A 26,654-nucleotide genomic window follows, 5' to 3' on the forward strand; every position below is an offset into this window, starting at 1 on the left:
GGAACAGATGAATAAAGGTTAAAAGAGTTTTTGTTTATGTTTTTATTTTTAACTAAATCTCACTGTGTTGACTACCCTGCCCTTGAACACACTCTAAATCTCTGGCAGGCTTTAGACTCATGCAGCCTCCTGAATGCTGGGACCATAAGCCTGTACCACCAATCCTTGCAGAAAATTTCTACTGAGGTATAACTGATATAAAATCAGGTATGTATATTTGCATTTAAAAAACTATTTTATATGTATTGGTATTTCACCTACACTCATGGCTATGTACCACACGTACGCCTGGTATCCACAGAGGTCAGAACAGTGTTGGATCCCCTGGCACTCACGTTACAGATGGTTGTGGGTACTAATAAATGACCCCAGGTCCTCTGGTCTTCCCATGCTGTGAAATGTTGAGTCAACACTGAAACTCCTACATTAATATTAAAGCCATTAATCTTGAAATGTCAACTATAACAACACCAAAATGGCTAGAAAATCTAGGAAGAATAAAACAGAAACCAGAAGTCCCCCAAACTTTTGACCACTAAAAACCAGTGTTATTTGTAAACGCATCCATGTTAATTGTCAAAGATGCTCTCCTTGTTATCTCACCTCATCCACTAGGCCTTAGTAAGTACACTGGGGACACCTCCCGAGCCAGGGAGCCACAGACCCATGACCTGCAGAGAAGCCCTGCACAATGACCTGTCCTTGATCTGCACTTAGCCGGGATTCTTCCCGTAGAAGAATCCTGCGATTCTTCACACCTAGGTTTTATTCTTACTTACACCTCTGTTTTCCTCTTGGAAGGCAGAAATGAGCCACTAAGGGGGAGAAATAAAATCCTGTGATGTCATTCATAATATGCTACATCAGAGATACAAAGCAAAAACTGCACATGCTGGCCATAAAGTCTATCCCATTAAATTCATCCAATGAAAGAAATAGATGCTAAAGTCTCGCACTATTGAAAACTGCTTTAGTGCCACCTACCAGAGTGCTTGGAGCTGAATGGCAGGTGTCCTGCTCATCTGTCCCCAGCATCACAGGACTCACTGTGCCACCATTTATTTTTAACATATTAATCTTATCAATGGAAGCTATCTCAGTGCATGAGTTTTGCTTCTCCTACTTCTGAAGATTGATTTTTCTTATTTCAATTATGTATATCTGTCTATGTATAGGTATGTGATGTGAGTGCCGATGCCCTCAGATGACCAGGTGTCAGAGTCTTCCTAGAATGTAAGTTGCCTAACCTGGGTTCTGGGTATCTAACTGGGTCTTCTGAAGAATAGTACACGTTCCTAACTGCTGAGCCATCTCTTCTGCTCTCTGGAATCTTTTAAAAGACTTTAGCAGTTTTTCTAAATGATGGGTAAATTAAAGAATTTGGTCAAGTAGCTCACTGTTTGGTAAGTACTAGATGCCATCTAAGGGGAAAGATTTTACAAAATGCGGGTGATGAGGCATGGCTTTCCTCTTTATAAATGGTCTATTAAAATCAAGGAAATGATTTATGGTGAAAAAGTTTAAAATTGCAGTGTGTGTTGAAGTACGTGTCTGTATGTATGCTTTTAGCAGGGGATTTAGTGTTTCTCCCCACTATTTTTGTCACTATTATTTTAGGAAATAATAGTGACAAAAATCAAGTTGCAATATAATATATCTTATCTGATATTAAAATAATAGAACTATAAGTGGTACTTTCTTCTTCACTAAAAACATTTTCTCATATTTATATAAAGGACTTCATGATTACAAACTAGTGAGTTGTTCAATGAACACTGAAAAGGGGAGAATCTGACATAGGCTTTGATCCACAGAAGAGAAATCACGAGGAAATAATTGAATAAAAGACTGACTATCTGACCTATGGACTGACATCAATCATGCTCACTGTCCAGAATGAGGTACCTCTAATATCTGGTCTCCAGCCCATAATCTTCCATCTCTGGCAGCTGCACCTTCTTCATAGACTTCATGGATAACTATAGCATCCTATAAAAAAAATTCCCATTAATTCTCAATAACCACAAACAACCTTGGGCAAGCACCCAGACGATGGGCAGCATCCCACAATTGGCGACTTGTAATGATGTTTCTTGCCTGGTATATACATAAAAAAGCACAGTTACAGGCTTAGAAGTATAATTATGTTTTCCAAAGATGATTATTTCACTCCTTTAGGACAGGATTTGCTTCAGATCCCACGTTAAACTTCCCTCATGTTTTCCTGTTGACCTGGAACACTGCTGCTGTGTTCAAACCTGAGGTGAACTCTGGGTCATTTACTTTTTACTGGTGATTTTAAACACAGTTTCAGGTATTTATTAGAAATACCTCAAGGGTTCAGCCCACAAGTGTGGCCTGATCAAGGGTTCCACCAGGCCTCGTTACTTGTGCAGTGAAAGCAAAGAACTTTGGGGAATGAGCTCGTGCTGAGGGAGAAAGGAGGTGTGGGAGGAAGCACTCAGAACCCAAGCATGGGTCAGCGGTGGGCTTGGAACCCCTCTGAACTTAACATTCTAGGTCAAGTATGTAGGACACCATCTGTGGCAGGTAACCTGTGGTCGAAAAATGTAACTTCATTCATGAATTAAAAATAATTTTCATCTCTTCATATTAATAACCTCATTTTTTGTTTTCTTCCCTCTTATTTTTATATATATTTTTCTTTCTTTCTTTCTTTCTTTCTTTCTTTCTTTCTTTCTTTCTTTCTTTCTTTCTTTTTTTTGCTGTTGTTGAATTTATTACAGGAAGTTGACTGCCAAATGCTGTATGATACTTCCAACTGTTACTAGCTGATGATGCAGGTGAAGTCAAGGGTTGAGGAAACAGTCAGGGTTTCTGTAGGCAAGGTTCAAAGAGCCTCGATGTCTTCCCTAGGAAGTGGCCATGCCAACAGGTCACTAGGCAAATGACATTCCTCACCAACAGACACTGGGCCCCAAAGTCCACAGTCAACTGCACACACTTGGGATGGCCTTAGCAGATTGATGCTGTACAGAGATGGCATAGCCTTGTGCCATCCACCTCTCCTATGTGCTGGGCTGGGCTAGACTCACTGCTGGGATACAGCAGCCTGTGCTGAAGTTGGTGCCTTCTTTAAGGAATACTTGCAAACATTCCCTGATGCCCAATTATTTCAAGATACTTTATTTTCACAAAGGGTCACAACATGAGCTTCGGCCAATGCACAAGCTACATACACTTGCTCAGCAGCTGAGGGCACTCGTTAGTATCATGTTGGAAAACTGAATAAAAATCCATATAAAACAAACATTCCAAGTTTCCATAGGAACACAGTAAGTGTGACCCCCATCTCCTAGCCTTCCTTACGCATTCAAACACACCCCAAACTGGCAGTAATTAAGTTAAATGGTCCCCCAAACGCCTTAATTCAAGCTAAACTTACAGCTACAAGAATGACATTTACACATTGATCCTAGCAGAAGCACAGGCTGCAGGGTGAAGGTCCATCCCGCTCTCCTGGCACAAGACATGGGCAGAGTGCCATCATCCTGCTCCTCCACCTCCGGCGGGAAGCCATGGCTCTCGATCTGCTTCATGAGTTGCCACATTGGCTGTGACATTACATAGTAGATGTCTGGCCTCTGGAACCCACTGAAAGTAGAAGCAGCAGGAACGGTGTATGCACCCATGTTCTCAAACAGCATCCAATCACCCACATGCATTTCAGGCAGGTTACAGCACTCAACCATCCAATCCAGGCCATCACATGTTGGTCCCCGGATGCTGGATGAGTAATACTTTCTCATCTGGCTTGGGTCTCTTCTGCAGCAGGGCCTTCACACGGGCATGGTCATAGAGAATGCAGTTAAATGATCCTTATCCTTACATTCTATCATTCACATAATACATGAAGGTTTGCTCATTTGACTCATCTTCATCGCCAGAGCTGGGCTTCTCCTTCCACATGTTTTTTTTTTGTTTTTGTTTTGTTTTGTTTTTTGGCAATGATGTTGACTGCGAGTGTGAAAGCTGAGAATAGTATCTGCCCGGCTCAGCTGTGATTCCCACTCCAGAGTCTGATGGGAAGTACTTGTCCAGAGCTGGGTTGATTACACTGGTGATCTCTTCAAATTTAAGCTTTGTATACTCAGATCCAGGAAAGCCACCACCAATATCAAGCAGATACATGCTGAAACCAACTTCTGTTCCCATGTCAAACACACAGCGGGCATCCAACACTGCCTGCACGAAGGTCTCGGGGTCAGTACATCCACTGCCCACGTGGAAGTTGACACCAATGACGTCAATATTTAGCTCTTTGCCTGTTCTAAGAGAAGCCTGCTGGTTTTGAGTGTGGTACCAGACTTAACACTGAGGTGACAAACGGCTTTGGAATCATCAGTGGCAATCTGCAGAACCAACTTTGCCTCTGGTGACTTTCATCAATTCAATTTCACTGTCAAAAGTCATCATCTGGACTTGTTACTGGCAGCATACTTGATTCGAGAGACTTGTTTACAAGGATTTGCGTAGATAATCCTCTCTAGAGGCACCCCAAGCCCCTGCACCAACTGTATTTCACTCTTGCTTGCACGATCAAATCCTGTCCCAATGGCAGCTAGGGTGCTCACTACGGCTCTGCTATCGTTACACTTGACTGCGTAAAAGGGAGCAATACAGGGAAGAGCTTTTAGCCACCTCGGATGCTTCTTTAGAACGTCTCCGAGGTCCGCAACGTAGAAAGCATCCTTATCGTCAGAGGAAGAGACTTCATTAATTTTTTTGGGTCCAGAATGTCCTTAGCAATAAAGCCTTCATCGAAGATATGGCAGTCAAACTCCTCCTTAGTAAATCTGCTTGTGGTTCTCGATGTGCCTCTCACAGCACAGTGGCACAGGAGGCCAGACCCATGGAGACGTCGCTGCCAAACCCTGAGGAGTGCCCACCCGCCTGCCTATGCCTGCCTGCCTGCCCGCCCACGCCTCATCAAGCCTGCTGTAGACACAGTGCTGAGCTGTTGGCTGAGGGCGGCCGGTGGCTGCAGGGACTGACCCTATTTTTTTCATAGAATATATTTTGGTCATATTTTCTTTCTCTTTCAACAGCTTCCAGGTCCTCCTCACCTCCTTATTTACCCAACTTCCTGTTCTCTTTTCTCTCTCTCTTTCAAAAATAGATTTAAAAAGATACAGAGTCCAAACGAATACCACTAAAGACAAAAAATACCAAACCAAAACACGTATCAAAACAAGGAACAACAACATGGATTCTGCTTTGTATAGCCTGGCTTCTCCTGGGGATAGACCCTGCCTTGGAGTATGGTTGATAAACCCAGTGTCACTCCACTGAAGAAGTGATTTTTCCTCTCCTATCATTTGCTATCATTTGCATACAGCTGCTTGGTTAGGTGTCTATTTCCCTTTGTTTGTGCTGGAATTTTATCTGTTTTGAACTTGTGCAGGTCTTGTGTATGCTGCTGTCGTTTCTGTGAGTTCATGTGTACATGAGCCCTGTTGGCCAGAGTGTCAGGTGTGGGATCCATCTCATAGAATGAGCCTTAAATCCATGAGAGTGGCTGGTTACTCCCGTAACGTCTGTGCCACTATTACACGGGTATATCTTGCAGACAGATCACTGTTGTAGGTTGTAGAATTTGTAGCTGGGTGATATTGATGATCACTTTTCTCTTCCAGTATTACACAAAGTACTCTCTACCACCAAAACCACTAGTCAGTAGGGGTGGACGTTCTATTTGGGTATCAGTTTGATTTCTCCATGTTTGATGATGTGAGTGATATCTTCAGCAACAGTTGCTGTTTGGTTATCATTTGGTTGTAGAGGGTAACCAACAGCCTTGGTGGTAGCTATGCTGTTAAGTAGGGGTAGTCTATAGGACCTCTTTGGTTAACTTAACAAGACATAACCCATTCCTGGCATTGGAAGTTTCACTTTGGGCATAAGATGTCTATTTGGGGAATTATTTGTAGCGGCTTGTGCTATCAAGCTAGTTACCCAAAAACCTGCTTGCAGTGTCCTGCACGTAGGACAAAAAGGAGCCTGTCCCCAGTTGGTTTTTGACTGGTCAATAAAGTAACCAGTAGCCAATGGCTGGGCAGGGAGACAGAGGTGGGACTTTCAGGATTCCCAGGAAGGGGCTGAGGAAGGAGGAAGAGGAGATTCTGAGGGTGTAGGATATGGACTATGTGGGAAAGGTGCAGGAGGGTAAGAGAGCCGATATGTAGGTACTAGGGGAAAGCGGCCCCAGGAGGGCTGCCTGGCAGGGTCCAGTGCAGCAAAGAGGAAATAGAGATTTAGTAAGTATTAACTCAGGAATAACAGAGGGGAGTATGTGTTAGCCATGTGGAGATAGGGAGGGGCTCAACCTTTGAGCTATTTAAGGTATTTAAAATATAAGGCAATGTCTGTGTGTCTTTCTTTCGGGAATCCAGAACATTGGGGCAATAGCTAGTCATGCACACAAGCTGGGAAGACAGAGCAGATTAATCTAATTACTGTGTCGATCATTTCTCTCATATGGTGACTTCATTTAAATTCCTTTCATAGGACCAGGTGTGGTCATCCATGCCTTTCATTCCAGCACCTGAGAGGCAAGGCAAGTAGACTCTTATTTCCCATCAGGTGCAAGTGGACCAGAGACCTTGGTGTAGACCTAAAGTTTGACACTGTTAGGGAGGAAAGCAGGGACAACACTTCCTGATACAGGAGTGGGCAAGGGCTGTCTACACAGGACCTCAGATGTCCAGGAAGTAAATGCAACAATCAGCAAGTGGAATTGAGAAGTTTCAATTTTGAACAGCAAAGCAAACAATTCACCGAGAGAAGACCCAGCCTGTGGAATGGAAAGAAAATCTTTGCCAGTGATGTGCTTTACATAGGCTTAGTATCTAAAATATCCAAAGAACTGAAAAATAGACACTGTCATAGAGCAAGATGAAAACAAATAATCCAGCCAATAAAATGGGTTCAGGGATGAAGAGACCGTTCCCAAAAGAGGAACTACAAATGGCCATTAAGTACCAACGTTCAGCCTCAGAGAAACGACAACCTAAATGTATCGAGAGTGCATGTCAACCCAGTTAGAATGGTAGTCATCGAGAAAACAATAAATTGAAATGAAATGAAAAGAGGGGGCCTTTATGTGCTGCTGGTGGGGCTGATGATATGACTAGCCCAATTTCTATGGAAACCAAAGTGGAGGTTTCTCAAACACTCTTGGGTATTTACCCAAATGGCTGAACATCAATGGATTGCAGAGATGACTGCACATGCATGTTTACTGCAGCTGTATTCACAGATGCTAAATTATGGGACCAGCCTAGGTGCTCAACAACAGAAGAACGGGTAAAGAAAATGTGGTTCAGACAAACGATAGAATTTGTTCTGCCGTAAAGAAGATGTGATGTCATTTGTGAGAAGATTAGTGTGATTAGAGACAATCAGACTGAGCAGATCAGGGCAGTCTAAAGCATATATTACATACTTTCTCTTTTGCGGCACTTGGATTTTATACAGTCACATAAAATCATGCATGTGGCAGTGAAACTGTCTAGGGGACAAAAGGGTTAATGGGAGGGGCAGGATGAGAAAAAAATAAGGGAATTAAAAAGAGTACTTTTGAATCTAAATCTCTTTGCAGGTTTCCTGTGTCCAAGAAACACCAGCTATAAAGGCCTGACATTGTTAGGAGTTTCAGAGAAGTGCTGGACTCTCTGCTAATGATGCTTATGATATGGAAATCCTTTTGTGCAAACTCCCAGTTTATTTCTTTGCCTTTGCTTAACCACTGCTGTGATTTCTCTGACTCAGTAAAAACAGAAGGAAACAACAGACAGCTAACCTGACGATAGAAATGGCTACCTTTCTTGCTGTGCATTCTAATGCTTGAAAGTGCACTATGAAGCGCTCTCTGACAGATGTGTGAACTGGAGGTGTCGGGCTCAGAAGTGGAGATCAAGTGCTAAAGTAGAAATGTACATTGATCCACCGAAAAATAGGTGGATTTTGTTTTTTATTTGTAGTTGCAAATAAAATGTCTACTTCTTTTTGCCTTTAGAAATATGTTTAGATAAAAAAATAATGGGCCATTCATGAGGAGGTGATTTGTATTATTTTAAATGAAACCACGGTGGCTTCTTGTCTCACTGGCTGTTCTCCTAGACTTGGATGTTCTGCCCTGTGGATGCCTGCCTCTACTTCCAGTCTGTGCAGGTAGAGAGCACTGTTCTACCCATGTGCGTTGGTAAGATGCTACTTACCAGCACTGACAACTTCTTTGATTCTTCTAGGCTACCATACAAAACAGTGTTTCTTAGATTTTCAATGTGAGCCTAGCCTTTAATGGCTGAGCCATCTCTCCAGCCCCAAACAGTGTTTCGTTACAAGAGCTCCATACATCCTAGTTGAGCAGCTTGCCCAGATCTTCCCACTTGCTTCCTTGACCCTGTTCCCTCTTACTGTGTCCCTCTTCCTCTGCATAGTCTCTTCTGCTTTACTGTCCTCTGGCTCCACGTGAAAACACATCCTGTTTGGCTTCTCCCCACTCTTACTCCCTATTCTCCTTCCCTTTAGACTCTTTCCTTCCTCCATACAGTCCATCTTCTACTAACATATATGCTGTGTGTATGTGTTTGCATTTAAAACTCTAGAATCTATATCTGAGAGAGCACATGTGATCTCAATAGCAACAGTTTCTGGTATTTATCTATTCTCAAAGTATCCTATTAGTCATGTCCTTGTGGGTATCTGCTCACTTAGTCTAAAGATATGTCTTTTTTTTAAAAGATTTATTTATTTTTCATTTATGAGTACCCTGTAGCTCTCTTCAGACACACTAGAAGAGGTCATCAGATCCCATTACAGATGGTTGTGAGCCACCATGTGGTTGCTGGGAATTGAACTCAGGACCTCTGGAAGAACAGTTAGTGCTCTAAACAGCTGAGCCATCTCTCCAGCCCCCTAAAGAAATGTCTTAGAAGACATGATTAGGAAGCAGGTCTCTGGAGTAGGCCTTCTCTGTTCAAAGATGGATACTGGTACTACTAGCCATGGGATTGGGGGAAAGCCATTAGCTCTTCTGGAACCTAACAGTATTATCTACACCTATGGCTGACTGCCAAATGTTAGCACAAAGAACAGAAAGCTCTCTTGTTGCTAGTTAGTGAAGGCCTATGCACCAAAGATGCTGCACACGTGCCAGCTGAGCCATGCAGTCTTCCTGAAAGCTAAGCAAGCAGGTACCTTTAGGCCTGCTTGAAGAAGAGCAAGTGTAGGCTTGCAGGCTTCAGCTGGAACAAGTCTTTGCAGCTTCTGACAGGAGAGATGAAAGTCTAGGCTCCCACCATGTGACTAACACATGTTTGAACAGTTTACAGTACTCATCTACAAGGGCCAGGATTTTTCATATGATCAGTTCTGGAGAAATACTCTTGACTCAGTTCCACAGCAAAAGCCTTGAGGGCATTAGTGGATCATTTTACAGATTGTGATGAGAAAGAAGACTTGTGGAAGGAAGTCTTGGGCCCAATGAGGCGTTGGAGATCTATGGATCTCAGTAGCAAGAGGTGTTGCAAGGTGAGGCCCACACTGCACCAGAGTGAACCACAGCCTTGTCCTCCCATCCCAAGCTCCACCTTTAACTCTGTTTATTGCCTTGTTTCTTTTCTTCTGCCTTTACCTCTCCAGAGCTCTTTCTGAATGCTGTTTTCTTTCTACAGGGCAGGATAACATAAGCAACAGCACGCTATATACCACTGATAGGGTGATGTTGAGATACATATAGATATCCTCCTTACATGTGTTTGGAAAGGACGGAGGGCTTCAAGCATCGGATGCCCTCGCTTTCTTTTGCCTAGTAACTCCTTCATTTCATGGCATTCTCTCCTAGAATCAAGAGCCCACATTCTCCATGACTCATCCTTCCTGTCGGTCACCACTACATCCTCTGCACCTTTTAGCACATTACAGTTGTCTGTCCATGTATCCATCCTCCCAGCCCTGCTGTTTCTCTTCAGAACTGGGTCTGCTTCCCATTCATCTTTGTGGCTCAGTACTGACCTGGAGTAAGCACTTAATGAGCGTTCTCTTCAATGTTTATTGTGAAAACATCGGCAATAGAAAAAGGAGTTCAAGATGAGTTTGAGTGGAGCGGTGGGTAAGGTTAATATGTCTTAATTCTATTTCAACCAATCCTTCTGATGGCAAGGCATTAACAATACAAAACCAAAATATTCAACAGAAAATGGGCGTGAAAACCATATGAATTCCAAGAGAATTTACTTTAGCTCAGAGAACCATTTAAAGAAACCAAGCACGAGAGAGACTTAATTATCACCGAGCCCCACAAATCCCCAAATTCCTCCAAGGGGATTAAAGTCTGAATTGCTGGAAAAGAATTTGATAACACGTAATAATAGCGCCAGAGACAGAGGCAAAGTCACTGCACACTACAGCCCATCAATCAAATTTTCTTTACTGTTCAAGCTGCCAACAAGTAGATAAAGTACCTCATAAACACACCAATCACTCAGCAAAAGGCAACTGTACCGTTGTCACAATAGGCTCATAACACTTAAGGAAGCCATGTGTTAGAAAAATTAAGTAATGTCTTTGTGGGCTGAAGGGGTTTAAAAAGCTCTACACTGTGGGAATGAAAGTTTTATATTTAACACTTGTAGATATTCAGTAGATTAATTTAATAAGCATTTCAGGACAAAACCTTGGCTGGGAACTCTATGGTAGATAATTATGCAAGTCTGTGTCTACATGGCTTTGTTTCCTGCTTGCAGGCATGCTTTCCATGGCTTGGATCACCCTAGAAGGGAAGCCAGTCTTTGCTACACTCGTAAAAGCCTCCAGCCACACTCCCTATGAGAACTCCTAAGGGATGTTTTAACCACAGAAAAGTTCTACATTAAATTTCACATTTAAGATGGAAAACACTTATCAGTATTCCAAAAAAAAAGGTGTCAGATCTTGTTATCTGGCCTTCAGGGGAAAACTGTTCCTAATGAGAAAGACCCACGAGGACCAAAATCAATATTAAATATATTCTGTATTAAATGGGCATTTCTTTCTTTTGAAAGAAACCATGGCTCAGACTCCTGTGAGCCATGCCGCTTTCAAAGATCACTAACTAGAGTTCTTGGCGGTCACTGTTCAGAAGTCACAGCAGACAATGTCTTCTATGCAGTGCCAAGCACTATGCTCTCAGCTGAAAGGCCAAGCCCACAAGTGCGGCTGATGTGGCGAGGACAGTAAGAGCCCAAACTACATTCAAATCTTCCCTGCAAACACAGGACTGAACTTAACCAAATATAAAACGCTGAGTTAAGCAGATGGAGTTTATCTCATTTTAAGCAAAACTGCAAGCTTAAACCATATCTGTTTAAATACAAAGAACAGGTTCTTAGGATTCTTCTTAAAACCCAGATTCTGTGAGTCTCAGTCTGCCTCTCCCTCCCTCCCTCTCTTCCTCTCTCCTTTCCCCCCCTCTCGCGCCATTGTCTGTCTCTCTATGTGTGTGTTGGTCTGTCTGAATCCAGGGCCTTATGTGCGCATGCTAACGCAGTGTTCTAAAACTGAGCTATGTTCTCAGCCTCTTAACCCGATGCTTTAGGAAGAAAGCTTTTCAGGTAGACTTGATCTGGAAATAAATAAAGTGCAGCACGGTGGAGGAATGAGGCCTGGGAGCTTGAGGAGTTAGGGTTTCTGACGTTCTGCACGTAGCCCACTGGATTTTCTATGTTCATGACATTTAACAATGTCAGTGAAGCTCTTAACTGAACCACATGTCATCTAAAGTCATCCCAGACTTAAAACTCCCGCTTTCTCCCCACTTAGTCACACTAACTATTTACCATACAGTAGATAGTAACTGGATGGTAAGAGGCCTGCAGACACAGACATCTAATTTTAGGAGCATATATAGCAAATAAAGGGAGGAAGGTTTGTCAGTACAGTATAAATGCAAGACCGAGAACAGCCAACATTTCTACTGTTTCTCTTCCCATGGAAATTTCAATGTATACATTGTTGCTCTTTTTCCTGGTGAAAGCATAACTTTTTATTAGTTCTTTGAGTATTTCATACATGCACATAATGTATTTTGATCATAACAACACCCCCTGCCTTGATCTGCCTCCTTCATTGCCTTCTCTCAAGAAAGATTATGATACAAGGAAATGTCCGGTTCTTCTTTCTCCAGTAGCTGTGCACTCTATCTTTAGCACTAATAATCAATTGCTTATACTGGGGCTGGTGATGTGGGCCTGCAATCCCAGCTACCTGGGAGGCTGAGGCAGTAGCTCTGCCTGCACTGTAGAATGGGTTCAAGGAAAGACTGCGCACTGTAGTGAGGCCCAGCTTCTAAACAAGAAAGGAAGAAGACCGCAAACAAAGGTGCAGTCCAGAAAAGGCTCAGGATGAGCTGTGAGCTTCCTCTCCCAGCGTCACACCGAAGACTTAGCTCCTGATTGAGTCAGGGTGGCTGGCACTAGTTCACTGGTTCATGAGATTCAAGAGTGAGAAGGGACTTGATTTCAGTTCCCCAGGAGAGCGTTATTGACTGAAGGCATATATAAAGTCAACAGATGTTATACTTTTAAAATGCTAAACAATTTGGATGTCTCTAAGTCAAGTGTATATTAAATGTATTGCTTTTCTATAAACCAACAGAATAAGACTAAAAGAAATTTAGTATTTGTCAAATTGATAACATCACTACTTGCCAGTGCCGTTGGTTGACTGAATAGTTTGAATGCAACTGATACAATTTTTTACACTGTCAGTTGTAATCTCTCTCTCTCTCTCACACACACACACACACACACACACACATACTTACCAAGTAATTAATATACGAAATGAAAGCCACAGCCATAAGAGGTAAACACAAGAGCTGCTGCGAGAGTTTACAAATACTTAAGACTTTAATGAGAGGCTCATATGTACCTAAAATTGAGTTCTCATGCCAAGCCTGATTTAACAAAAAGTTGCTACTCATGAACATGAATATATTGTTTATACTGAAATACAGATTTAATGAAGGAAATGGGATATTCACAGTTGATCATTATATTTCTTTGAGATTTCTCCCCTCCAAAATTTCCTATATACCGCTTTCCACTCTCCTTTAAATCCATGGCTTCTTTCTCTCACTAATTGTTATTGCATGCATCTGTATGTGCTCTACATTTTATAAGTCCCCACAGTTCCATTTGTTCCTTACTTACTGAAATTGTACTCAGCCTGCACAATATTATTGCTTGCTGTCACACTCTTACAGCCTGAATGACCAAGTCCAGAGGGCTATTTGTTAACATTCTTCTAGTGCAATTCATAGAGGCTTTGTAAACTCTGCTTGATTTTAAAACAAAATGGAGGTAAAAAGATGTTTTGTATAAAAACATATGACTTAAGCAATAATGACAGAAAGGAGCTGGGCCTTGGGGATTACGTGCCAAAGCGTGCCAAGCTCCTTGTGAGACTATGCAAGGTTCACACGAAGGGGAACAGCAGATAACCAATGCAAAGGAGCTTTCTTCCTGCCTGCTCTAAAAAATCCAGGAGTTGAAATTACGACAGTCCTACTTCCAAACTGTCAGAAGCAGTCATAAGTGAGTGAATATAATATAATGGGATTCAATGAGGGTCCTTCAGGATAGATATGGCTGTGGCAAAAGATCTTCTCCATTTTAACTTCTTTTTTTAAAAAATTCATTCATTCATTCATTCATTCATTCATTCATTCAATGTAAGTACACTGTAGCTGTCTTCAGACACTGCAGAAGAGGGCATCAGATCTTGTTACAGATGGTGGTGAGCCACCATGTGGTTGCTGGGATTTGAACTCAAAACCTCTGGAAGAGCTGTTTGTGCTCTTAACCACTGAGCCATCTCTCCAGCCCTCCCTTTTAATTTCTTAGTAGGTAAACTTTGCTACATAATGTGCTAAAGCCCAGGGCCCTCTATCTTGATGTATAGTATGCATCTACCTTAGTAATTATACATTAGTAAAGTATAATGCAGACCTTACACAACTGTGTAATAAGATGGATTAAATTGGTATCATTTTGTAGCATTTATGTCTAATAATAAATTACACTATCTGTGCATGTTGTAGCCTAGTGGTGACATATGTGCTTAGGTATGTGAATCCTTGGGTTCAACCCCTGACATATAAATAGATATTAAATCAGGCAGTGGGGAAAAAAAAAGAAAAATTAAAACTCAGAAACTATATAATACTGACAGTCTAAGGTCTTTCAAAATCAAGAATATATATATTTTTTAAAGTGGGAAAATGGCAGGAACCAGGAAATGTTATACAAAATGAGACAACCCAGGCCCCAAAAGAAAACAGTTCATGATCTCCTCACATGAAGGCCTAGCTTCAAACGTGAGAGTTGTGTGTTTAACTTGTGTCTACCTACAGAAGTCAGGACGCCAGAAAAGGTTCATGAGGGAGGAGGGGAGATGAGGCCTCAGTGAAGAGTTACAAGTTCAAGAGGAAATGGGACAGGGATGGCAGAGGGGTGGGGAGGGTGAGAGGGTAGGAAGCAAATTAACCATAGTTAGGAATGCAAGACAAAGTCTTAGGGACTGACATTAATCTATGAGCTAGTTACAAATACAACTTAAAAATAAAAGGCGTTTCAACTGAGGTATTCTCATGGGCAGACAATGCTCTTCCTAGAAGGCGTGGTTATTACATGAAGATCTGTGTCAGGAGCTAAACAGATCCTTCAAGTTAGTGGTCTAGGAGGCTGCAGAGGCACAAACCAGCACAGGACCAATGGTCTCAAGTGCTATATTTTGCTTCTTCAAGAATGTGGGTGTAAAACTCCCAATGAAGAGTCAGACATTTTAAGAAGGGTTAACAGGGCTGGGGGGGGGGGACTGGCAGGGGCTGAGGTCTTGTACTTGCAGATTGCATGACTTCCAGAAGCTGTGTCATAGTTTACCGGGGAAAGGAATACTTCAGCAAGGTCAGTAAGAGCAAGGGAAGACAGGAAAAAAGATGAAATTGTATGCCTCTGAGTGACAGGAAATTAAACATGAGCGAATACCTCACCTTCGCAGCATGATCTGCCTTATCTGTCTTCCTTATATCATGTAACAATTAGTCTATAATAAATTCAGAAAACGCTTTCTCCAGTCTTCCTTCCTTTCTACCCTTTAGAGATCTGAAGTATTTTGATTTTTCATTGGGTTCTCTCCCACTGTAAACTACAAACATTAAAATATAGCAGAACTAGCTAGCAAACCTCTCTTCCAGAGCAGGGTAACGTCACTCAGCTTCACAAGCTAGGCCAAAGCAAGAGGAACTGAGCAAACAGATGTAAGTTATCACAGCAGCCTGTGCTCTCCAGAGGCCAGCCTGGCAGTGGCATCACAGATGAGAACAACAGGGGCAGAAGGCTGTCTCCTAGGACAGGGCCAGGTGTGCTTGTAAACCTTCTGAGGAGCTCACCCTTGTCATTAGCTCGGGGCTTTCAAAGGCTGGTGCAGGTGACTGGCTGCAAGCACACAGACAGGACATGCGATCTCCCTCTGTGATTTCAGAAGCCATCTGTCCTGGCAGAGAGGACTGATGAGGTGTCAAGAGACTAACTCTACAGATGGCCATGATCCGTTGGCTACATAACAAAAAGGACACAGATTCTCATTGGGAGGGCTGTGTGTGGGAGGGGTGTGTAGGGGAGAGGTGAGAAGGGGAGGTGTGTGCGAGGGGTGTGTAAGGGAGGGGTGGAAGACAGTGCCCTTCCCTGCACCAAGGCTGAAGTGAGTCTAACCAGGAGAGGTTCTGCTCATACCTGGCTTATCATTTCCTGCAACTCCTTTTTACAAACTCCCATCTTTGTTTGCAAACTTCCTGCTGGCTGGATAATGGGACCCATGTGTTAGTTTTCATGCTTCATTTGAAAATTTGGGGGGGCATTAAAAAGGGGGAAAGATCTTCACAGGAACAATGTGTTTAAGCACTTTTCACATCGACCCACTTTTTGGCTGCACAAAAATTACACACCTTTATTTTTTCTGTAACTCTAACTTAAGGCTGTCAATGAGGTACGTGAGGTTAGGAAATAAAAGCTGTGTCCCATCTCTCATTTTAAGTGGTGCTTATCTTTCAAAGACACTGGGATTTATAGTCTCGAATGGCAGAACCATATATTAGGAACCTCATAATGATCTTTAAGAACTTTTATCTTCGCCTTTCTTGGGGATGGCCAGAGAAGCAGAGCAAGATAATCAATAAGGCCCTGACTGCTGGAAGAGGAGGCTGGGTGAGCACCCTCAGACAGAGACCAGAGCACAGGCCAGTGGTAGAGGGCAGCACACACTGGGGTCAGGAATCCCGGGGCGGTCCCACACCGAGGGGAACTGTATTTATGCCAACAGAAGTGAGAAAGCATGCTGAAGAGTCGTGACTTTCAGCTGACTGCATTTCTTTGAGTCTTCCAGGAAGTCTAGATCTGTCTTAGGCTAAGTCATAAAAAGAGACTTATTTGCAACCAAGAAATCAGATGGCTAAATATTTTATCTTATATGTATGTATGTATGTATGTATGTAGTCGTGACTTTCAGCTGACTGCATTCCTTTGAGTCTTCCAGGAAGTCTAGATCTGTCTTAGGTTAAGTCATAAAAAGAGACTTATTTGCAACAAAGAAATCAGATGGCTAAATATTTTATCTTATGTATGTATGTATGTATGTATGTATGTATGTATGTGCACCATGTGTGCACAGTGCCCAGGTATTGGACCTCATGGAATTGGAATTATAGACAGCTTTAAGCCACCATGTTGATACTCGGAATTGAACCTGAATAACCTCTGGGATAGCAGCCCATGCTCTTAACCACTGAGCCATCTCTCCAGCCTCCAGGGGGTTAATTTTTTTTTTTATCATGAAAGCATTCTATATAGAACTGCTCTAAAATTTAATTTCCCTGTTTTGCTTAAATAGCTTTATTAATACAAATTTAAATCTTACAGTATTTAAGACATCTTTTTGGGAAAATGGGGAAAACAGGCTTTTAAGAGGGAGCTAGTACCAATGTTAGGGAATAGTTTCTTAGTACTACTCCAATGGCCTTAGTATGGCAAGAAGAAACCATTTCCTGTGTTTATAAAAACTTTCAGTTTTACTACAACCCAATGAGTCAAGATTTCTATGGTATTTGACCATTACACTGTTCAGTGATACAGCTTAGTCATACATATCATCCTGTTGGGAGCCATTAAGACAACACAATTGTCCTGATCTCTGAATTGGGCCTCTCCCCCAAGAGAAGAAAAGGGGGTCAAAAGCGGGCCACCGACGCACCACTCTGAGAACAACCACAGATTGTTCCAGCCCTAAGTCAGTGCCGGATGTCCTGACCTCAAGATGTACCCTGATACCGCCAAGTCATTCCTGCTTCCCCGTGTAACTGCCTAAAGAATGTGCAATTCTATTGCCCCACCCCTCCCACTGATAAGTACCTGTACTTCCCCTTTAGCTTGTGCAATTCTACTGCCCCATCCTTCCTGCTGAAAGGCACTTCCCCTTTTGCTTGTGCATTTAAACCTTGGGCCTGGCTAATACATTGGAACCTTGATGCTACTCAGACTGCTTCCGTGTGTCGTTATTTGCACAAGGTTCTCGTCTCTCTCTATCCCCCCATTCAGTTCTTAGGAGAAGAACTCGAGACCCTCGAATAACTGGACCTGCTAAATGGGTCATCATCCAAAAGGAAGTCCATACGGAAAGCTCTCTCCTCTCATAATGACAAAGGGCAGACAAACACAGTAGCCCAGGCTAGATAATTAAGGAGCTTAGAGTCTTAGGGAAGCGAAGGCCCATGTAAGGGGCTGGCAGCTCAACTAGATGTGGGCCTGGGCAACTTCAGCATCCCCAGTTCTATCCAAGTAACATTACACTTACGTAGGATGCTACATGCAGTAATTTCTGACTGTAGGAGCAGAGGAAAAGCTAATGTCCTCAATCACTGTGTTGTGATCAGGCATAAGGTATTAGAATCCTTTAGTCAATAACATTAGGCTCAAAGCATATTCACTTCTGGGCTGGAGAGTTCACTGAGAGTCATCAGCCAGCCAGCATGCTCTCCAGGTAGAGAGGCAAGGTCTACAGACCAGGAGCGGGGTCCTAGGTTACTGTAGTACCTGCAGCTCCCGAGTTTCCTTATGTTTTAGGGAACAAGTTTTTATATTTTGTTTTGACAGGCTTCAAGTATCCTGGGTCATAATGAGCCTGTGACAGTAATTCACTTCTACATACTTACCAAAGGTGTGTCTTTTCCTCCAACAATGCTGAGCCCAAGCCCGGAGCGCCCCTTGGATATTTCTATGATCATTTCCTGGCCAGGGACGATGGGACATGTTGCAGGGTCCACCGAGAGTGGAGCAGGGTCCACTGGGAGAGTAGCCTGGAAGTTACCTGGAAAGTGACAAAACAAAATGATTAGCAAGCAGGAGATGCGCTCATCTTTTACTGCCTGGAAGATGGGGTTGTGTGGCTGTCACCTCTCTCCCTTCACATGAGGCTCTATGAAGGGAAAAGCTGGACCATGGCTCTCCTTTCCCACTGGATAAACCATGACACTGCAATGACACTTTCTGAGATGAAACCATTAATTCCTTGAATCTGTCACCGTATCAATTTTAGGTATATTCAATTTAAAAAAAAACTCAAAATATACCATGAAAATCAGCATGGAAAAATTAGACACGATGACTACTTAGAAGCACAAAAGCAGATCGTGCACTGGGTAGAGAGGCCATCTCCACACGAGGCTCTGAATTTAGGTTTGTCCCATGGGGTCTGTGGTGGTCTGAATATGTTTGGCCCATAGGAAGCGGCACTTTCAGGAGGTGTGACCTTGTTAGAGGAAGTGTGTCACAGTGGAGCTGGGGTTTTGAGGTCTCATATATATGCTCAAGTCTGGCCAGTATGATCCAGAGCCTCCTCCTGGCTGCCTGTGGAAGACAGTCTCCTTTTAATGCCTGAGAACCAAGATGTAGAACTCTCACCTCCTCCAGCATCATGTCTGCCTACACGTTGCTATGCTTCCTGTCATGATGATGATGGACTGAACCTCAGAAGCTGTAAGCCAACCCCAATTAAATGTTTTCCTTTATAAAAGTTGCCTTGGTCATGGTGTCTCTTCACAGCAATGGAACCCTAACTAAGACAAGGTCTTAGGTTTAATGTCTTATACTGTAAAAACCAAAACAAACGAAATAAAAATGTACTTAAATACTTCTAAATAAGACTATAACGCAACAATTAAGATGTATAAGGGAATTAGTAAAATACACAATTAAAAAATTATTTAAAATTTATCCCTAATATCACAGGCTTAGCTTCTCTAATCCAGAGATCTGGAATTTTTTTGATCATTGACATAATATCATAAATAGAAAATTATACATATTAACTTCATGTGATAGGAAAAAGTTCAAATACAGACATAAACAGCCTTCAGGCTGTACAATGAATGTGTATATAAAACATAATGGATTCCGTATTCAGATTTGAATTCTATATCTAATCTATATCATAATGTATATGAACCCGTTCCAAAATCTTAAAGATTTCTGTTCCCAAGTACCTTGGTAAAGGTTATTCCACCCTCATATACAAAGGTAAACACATATACACACAAATATATGCACATATTTATATTATAATAAATATTACTTCCTGAGGCCATAAAAAATTTTGTTAAAAGAGTTACTGATATTTTCAATACTCATTCATCATCATAATTTAAGCTACAAAATGAATTCCATCCTTCCTTCCTTCGCCTATATCCTTTTGAGACTAGACTCCTGAAGGCCCAGGCTGGCCTTGAATTCACTGTGTAGCTAAGGATGACCTTAAACTCCTGAACCTCCTACCTCCATTTCTTAAGTGCTTGGATTATAGGTGCCACCATGCCTGGCTCTGAACACCAACTCCTTACTGAATCACAAATACTCAAATGGCTTATATCAAATATATATATAGTGTTGAAAACTGGCTTCATTATGATTTTGGAATCATTATTTATGACTTAACTTTAATCTTTGGGAGAGATTGGTAGGCAATCTGTAGGCCTTCGTTTCATCAAATGCTTACATGGAGAGCCTTTTCTGTTTGTGTGTGTATTCAGTAGTGGGGCGTTCAAGCTCAAAGGTAAGGAAGCAGAGGAGGTCCAGGCAGCTAGCTGTCCTGCATCCCCATCTCACTGGTAAGGAAGCAGAGGAGGACCAGGTAGCTGGCTGTCCTGCATCCCCATCTCACTGGTAAGGAAGCAGAGGAGGTCCAGGCAGCTAGCTGTCCTGCATCCCCATCTCACTGGTAAGGAAGCAGAGGAGGTCCAGGCAGCTAGCTGTCCTGCATCCCAATCTTATTCTTTTCTCAAAACATCATGACATTTTCCTTCTCCAAAGGTTCACGAGGCAGTTTTGGTTCAATGAAGTCATACCAGAGCCTGTGACATCTGCATGTGCTGACTGACACAATGGAGTTGGTGATGATGGGATATCTTGTGAGCTGGAGGAGACTTGTGTTGAATATGTCTGCTGTTTTATCTGGCAGGCAGCCTACAAAAGGAGAGAAAATCATATGAATGTCAAAGAGAGAAGTCATAAAAGCATTGTAAAACTGTTGCATTATTGTTGTGTTTTGAGAGAACAGGATGCTCAGAGAGGAGGCAAGGGACAGCTAGGTTGATTTTTGTTCTGCTTCCTATTCAACTTGGCTTCTAAGGTACTTTGATGGAGGCTTAGTCAGGGAAGCAGGATATGAGTGGAATATTAACTTGTAGTTTTGTACTTTTGTTGGAAAAGTCCCCAGTAAATATTAGTGTTAACTAAGAGAAAGGAAGGACTCCATGCCTTCTCAACTGTCACGTAAAAAGCAGAGGTGGTGACCTGATTTGTAGGCTGGATTCCAGTAAATGTCAGGCTGTCCCTGAACTCTAGAAATACCTACTCCAGGTTCTGTTCTTCGGTACAAGATACCAGTCATTGCAAGAACTTAGACAATTCTAACCACTCTGTCTTTGTGTTATGCTTTCTAGTTTTGAAAATACTATTACCTGTAAAGATACCTCAACCACAAGAATAGCCCTCAGCAGACAATATTATTATTACACAGCTACTTTGAGGAAGGAAGGTAGCCGAAGTCAGCTGTTAGAGAATGCTACAGTCAGAGTACTTATGGGACAGCTGCTGGGCTGTGGCTCTGGGGTGTTCATTTGGTTCTCTAGGCTTTTACCTATATACATGAAAATATTTGACTTTTACTTATTATCACATCAGGAGATCAGTGGAGAACTTTTGGATCAGTTCTCAGCTTCTGTCCGAATGAGGCAGGGTGTCTATTGTTTTATGCTGTGTACTTCAGGCCAGCTGGCCTGCCAGCTTCTAGCAAGTCTCCTTTCGCCCATCTTGCTGTGTAAGCACTGGGCTCTGCATCTGGCCTGTTTATGTGGTTCTGGGAACAGAACTCAGGTCATCAAGCTTGCAGCACAATGCTGTCACCTGTTAAACAACCTCAGTGCCTCTCTATCTTCATCTTTAATACTGACTGGACCTGTACTTAAAAAGCCTTTTCCTGTTACATGTCTACTAATAAGAATAAAGTGTGTGTGGAGGGGTTATTACTAAAATCTGGGGGGCGGGGAGGGTAGCACAGAGGCTCAAGATTACTTAAACTCAGGGATCTAAACAGATCCATGGTCACAGACAGTCATACTAATCAGTGTCTCTCTGTGGACAGGGTCAGTCCTCACAACATCAAAGAATACACTTAAAGAAACACATGGATTGGGAAGTTCTCAGGCACTAATGAGCTTTGAGACTGCAGACAGCACTTGGCCTCCTCATCTGCACATTGCTAGGTGGGACAGCTGTACCTTGTGAGGTGGTTGTAAACATGAAAGAGAAATTAATACCAACAATGCCTGCTCCCTCCCACAAAACAGATTATAAATGACCCTTGAGCTTTGGATCAGAAATTTTAGGGTCAAAACACTCCATTTCCATCAGTAGCCAGCTGATTTGGTTTGCTGGAGTTCTGGCCACTAAACCACTAAAATCATCTCTCTGGACTTTAGTTATTTCTATTCTTTCCTCCCTCCCCCTACCTTCTGTTCCCTTCCCTTCCCTTCCCCTCCCTCCCTTCCTTTCACTCCCCTCCCCTCCTCTCCCCTTCCCTTCCCTTCCTTTCTTCCTTCATTCCTCCTTCCCTCCCTTCCCTTCCTCCTCCCTTTTTTCCCCTTGGTTTTCTGAGAGAGGTTTTTGGATCTCCCCTCCCCCTCCCCCCGTGTGGCCCCGGCTGTCCTGCAATTTGCTCAGTAGGCCAAACTGGCCTCAAACTTAGAGACTGGCCTGCTTCTACCTCCAGGGTACTGGGATTAAAGGCATGTGACACCACACAGGGTCTCAGGCATGCTATGTAAGTATGCTAGTGTCAAATTGCATGCCCAGGCCTACACATTTGGCCTTATTTACATGTTCTGCATATAATTTTCCTGCCCTGCTTGCCTTTGGCAATGATATGGAAGTGCAAGCAAGATCAACCCTTTCCTCCCCAACCAGCTTTTAGTTATGGTGCTGCATCACAGCAAGAGTAACCCCAATTAGGACATGTACGCATGCTCCTGTACAGACGCAAGCACACATAGGTAAAAACACAATTAAACATAAAGTATAAACTACTTATATAGAAATAAAAACCAGGATTTAAAAAGAAGGAAAACGTTAATAGCTACAAACGTTTGACAGATAGAAGTTGATTGCTTACTGGGTGCACAGCAGAAGCCAGACAACCCAGTACTTGAGAGGAGAAGGCAGGAGATCATGGTCAGCCTGGGCTATATGGGTTTGAGGCAAACCTGGGCTACATAAAGCTCACCTTCCCCAATCAAACAAAGATTTAGGGCCTGGCTATTTCATTGATTGATGTCATCAGACCTCTAGCTTTTTAAGAAAAGTGAAACTCAAAATGTAAGGAACACTAAAGTTAGTGTATTTGTATCTTTATCAAATTACCAATTCTTCCATTTGAAAATTTTATTCATGGCATTGTGTAAGATATGGTGGTCTTACAATTTAACTGCCAAAGGATGTCTTGGGAAAATATTTGTGTGTGCATGCCCAGTGTGCCCAGGTGGAGCTAAGAGAACCACTTTTGGGGGTCCATTTTCTCATTACATCATGTGGATCTCAGAGACTGAAATCAGGTCATCAGGCACCTTTACCTGCTGAGCCATCTTGTTGGCTCGTGGGTGCCTTTGAAACACCCATTCTGGCTGCCAGAACAGACTGGTGGTAAGAGGACACTTCTGTGTGCCCAAGTGTGCTCCGTGACACAGCTGTGCATTGATACCAGGTCTTAAGATACCCTTAACCTCTGCCAGTAAGGAAGGACTTGCCATCACAACCATCTAATTTGCTTGTGGAGACAGTTCATATGGCACAGACAGTTCCTATGGCACACTACCCCACAGAGCAAACCCCAAACACAACGCACACTGTCAGGTGACTCCGATGCCTTCTGCTGCTCTGCCACCATGTTGTCATCAACCACCTGGGACAGGTCTTCCTGAAATGTAAAAGACACAGACAGCTAGCAACACAGGTCTCAACTGTACCTTCAGCCTCTTGCAGGGACCTGGGCTTTGCATCTATCTCAAAAATGACCTCAAATAACACAAACACATTCTTCATCCCCAACCTGGATAAACTTGCACAAGTGAGCTCAGGCTACTCCTGTCAGATATTCCTTGATGTCTTGTATTTGTGCTGAATATTAAATAAACTTCTGGGGTTCAATTCCTGCTTTTCCAGTACCCTTTCCCTTTAAGATACTCATCTAGAGGCTCAAAGCACACCTGGCAGAGTTACTGTGAGAAATAAAGGTAAGCTAGTCCTCAACTCCAGGAGAGAAGCAAGTGATCTAGACATGGGAGGTCGACACACAGACAGAGGTGACATTGTCAACTGAAATGCTGGCCACAGTGTGCATGTCTGTCTCCTCTCTGTGTAGATGGATTTAAGGCTGAAACATCATTTGATGGTTTAGGTTAGGCATGAGTTCCTGCAACTTGGCTTGGACAAATCATGGACCACGAAGCGACAGAGAGATGATGATTTGAATGAGAGAGGATATGTTTGCTCTGGTGCTCCGGGGTGGTGTGGGCAGGAAACAAGAACAGAGTGGCTTATAAAACGGAGTGTTAGAAGTTTGCAATCCTAGCTCCTTGACTCAAGCAAATGTGAGTCTGTATTTGAGTCTTCCAGCCTTAATTCCCCACATAATATATAAATGGGGTGCGTGTGGGGAGGGTGCTAGGTCTCAAACCTAGGACAAACAGCTAGCTGAGATGCCTGTTAGCATATCAAAGCTGATGTGGGTTGAAAGGTTCTCCCAGCATCCCTACCAGTCACAGAGTCATCCTGGCCAGCACACCCCGCCCCTCAAACTTCTTCAGCACTCAGACTGGGCTGGGCTGTATTCCAGCATGGATTTGGATTCTGGTGCCATGGTCCTCTGAACAACAGGACTACCCTCAGTCCCTTAATTTTAGGGCCACAAGTATTTCACTCCTTTAGATCTCTGCCACTCTTGTGGGAAAAGTTCCTAGAATCCATTTCACCCGACTCCTTACACTTTGCTATAAAACAGACTATGTGCTATACGATGAATCTGTCACTCCATGCCATAACTCCTCCCTGGGCACTGGGTGGTGTCTTTTCCACACTCTCAAGCCTCAAGCCTTCCCCAACTCTGCCTTGTCCCTGTTTTTTGTTGTTTGTTTGTTTGTTTTTGTTATTTTTGGCAAGTGCTCTCTCTCTTAAAATTTTTGTTGTTGTTGTTGTTTTAATATTTCGTAGAATAAAATATCTAAATGAGTGCTACCTGCATCAAAAATTAAGAATTTGATTTTAAAAGCACGAGTTGAATTTCATGCAGGCCAGCAAAGGATACACAATGAACTTGCATCTGTGGCCTGACTCCACTGTGTGGCTTCACAGGTCAGAGAAAGGGCGTGGAAAGGTCAATAATGGGGATATTGCAGAGTAAAGCCAGGCTACAGTAGAACCAGGAACCACGGCTACCCCTTCTGGTTTTCACCAAGAGCAACTGCATCTCAGTCATGTTGCCGCTGCAAACCTGCTTTAACAATCCTCATTCAGCCAGTGAGGGGACAACAGGGAGGTTCCTCAGGGTCAGAAATATTCAATATGAATCTTTTCTATCAAAGAGTATATCACTTGTGTTTAGAACAAGGATGAAAATCTTTTTCTCTCTCCCACCTTGTGTGACTTGTATGCAAATATTCCCCACAAAGTAAAACCTTCCTTTACTCAAACCTGCTGTTCCCTTCTTGGAATTTGATGGCCTGCAGCCCTTTCCTCTCCCTTCCATTTCCCATGTGCTCACGATTTTCAGACCAGCCAACTAAGTCAGGCCATGCAATGGGAAAAACACCCAGCTCCCTCCCAGCTAGAATAAAAACAACGCATTTGCTGGTTCTCTGTGTTCATTCGGTATTTGAGCTACCTTCTTGATCAAGTGTAAAGTCTGCTTTGTGTAGACTCTGTGGTCAATAGCTGGTCTCTTTCTTTGAGGTCTGGACTTATTTCTAACACTAGCAATGGATCAAAACCTCTAATTTAGATACTGCTCAGAGCAAATACTAACTTGTTTTATCCCTTTTCTTAAATTGTTTTTACACTTATGTACTGTGTGTGAAAATGTGTGTATGTGTGAGTGTATATGTGCATGTGTGTAAGTGTGTGTGCGTGTGTGAGTTGGTACATGAAGGTCAGAGGACAACTTGTAGAAGAAGTTGGTTCTTTCTCTTGAGTTAAGTCCAGAGGTCAAGCTCAGGTCACAGGCTGGGTGGCAGAGACTCTTGAGCTACCTTTTTAATCATGTTCATTTGTTTATGTCATTTGACAGCAGAGGAGCCCAGTACTTACCACCTTTCCCTACACACTGGCGGGATGATTATAGGAACAATTAATTACAGGGAATGAGACCTCGTGGATCTGGGGGCTGGTGTCTGGAAACCACTTGTTCCTTCACTTTCCTCTCAATGTCTAAAGTGTAACAGGATGAAATGACAGAAGCAGACGGTGTGACGTCTGACTCTGCACAGACCTTACTTCTCATACTGATTACCTTATACTTCCAGTGGAAGGGACAGGGGCTGCTGCTGCATGACAGTGCTGACCATGACAGCTAAAGGCTACTGACTACTACTACATGTCAGTTGTGAACCAGTCACGCTACACATATGTTGATGCGCACAATGGACTTTTGTGTTAGATGCTGTTATGGTCTGTTTTAAGCTGGGTGTGAGGGTGCACACATTAACAGTGCCCAGGAGGGGGAGGAAGGTGAGTTCAAGGTCATCCTCAGCTATATAGTGAGCCGGGCCAGCCTGTGCTACAGGAGACACTATCTAAAATGAACTAAAAACAAAACAGAAACCCCAAACCCAGTCATCTGTTTTCGGAGTCTGAATACCGGAGGCACAGAGAAGATAAAGTATTGCCATGCCAGAGCCCAACCAGACACAGCTCATTCTCAGCCAAGGCACAAACCTCGTGAGAAAGAGAACGCACTCTTGCTTCCCAACCTCAGACAGGTTTGCAGGTGGCTCCGTA

At 42.9% G+C, this 26,654-nt stretch overlaps 1 protein-coding gene and 1 pseudogene across 5 annotated transcripts in view; both read right to left on the reverse strand.

Moving 5' to 3' along the window:
- Positions 1-26,654, reverse strand: part of Patj (PATJ crumbs cell polarity complex component) — a 323,645-nt gene that overhangs the window by 51,996 nt on the left and 244,995 nt on the right. For 4 of the 5 annotated variants that reach the window (XM_021159452.3, XM_029475855.1, XM_029475852.2 and 1 more), the window contains exons 32-35: positions 23,509-23,580; positions 20,456-20,573; positions 18,269-18,423; positions 1,906-1,989 (exon numbers count right to left, since the gene is read on the reverse strand). In XM_021159452.3, the coding sequence (XP_021015111.1) occupies positions 1,906-1,989; positions 18,269-18,423; positions 20,456-20,573; positions 23,509-23,580 (429 nt within the window). The remainder of the gene's footprint in view (positions 1-1,905; positions 1,990-18,268; positions 18,424-20,455; positions 20,574-23,508; positions 23,581-26,654) is intronic. The other variant, XM_029475856.2, reaches the window with a different exon arrangement.
- LOC110292348 (ornithine decarboxylase pseudogene) lies at positions 3,315-4,437 on the reverse strand (annotated as a pseudogene).

Source organism: Mus caroli, unplaced genomic scaffold (assembly GCF_978045245.1).
Source record: "Mus caroli unplaced genomic scaffold, Mus_caroli_1 scaffold_6, whole genome shotgun sequence".
NCBI lineage: Eukaryota > Metazoa > Chordata > Mammalia > Rodentia > Muridae > Mus > Mus caroli.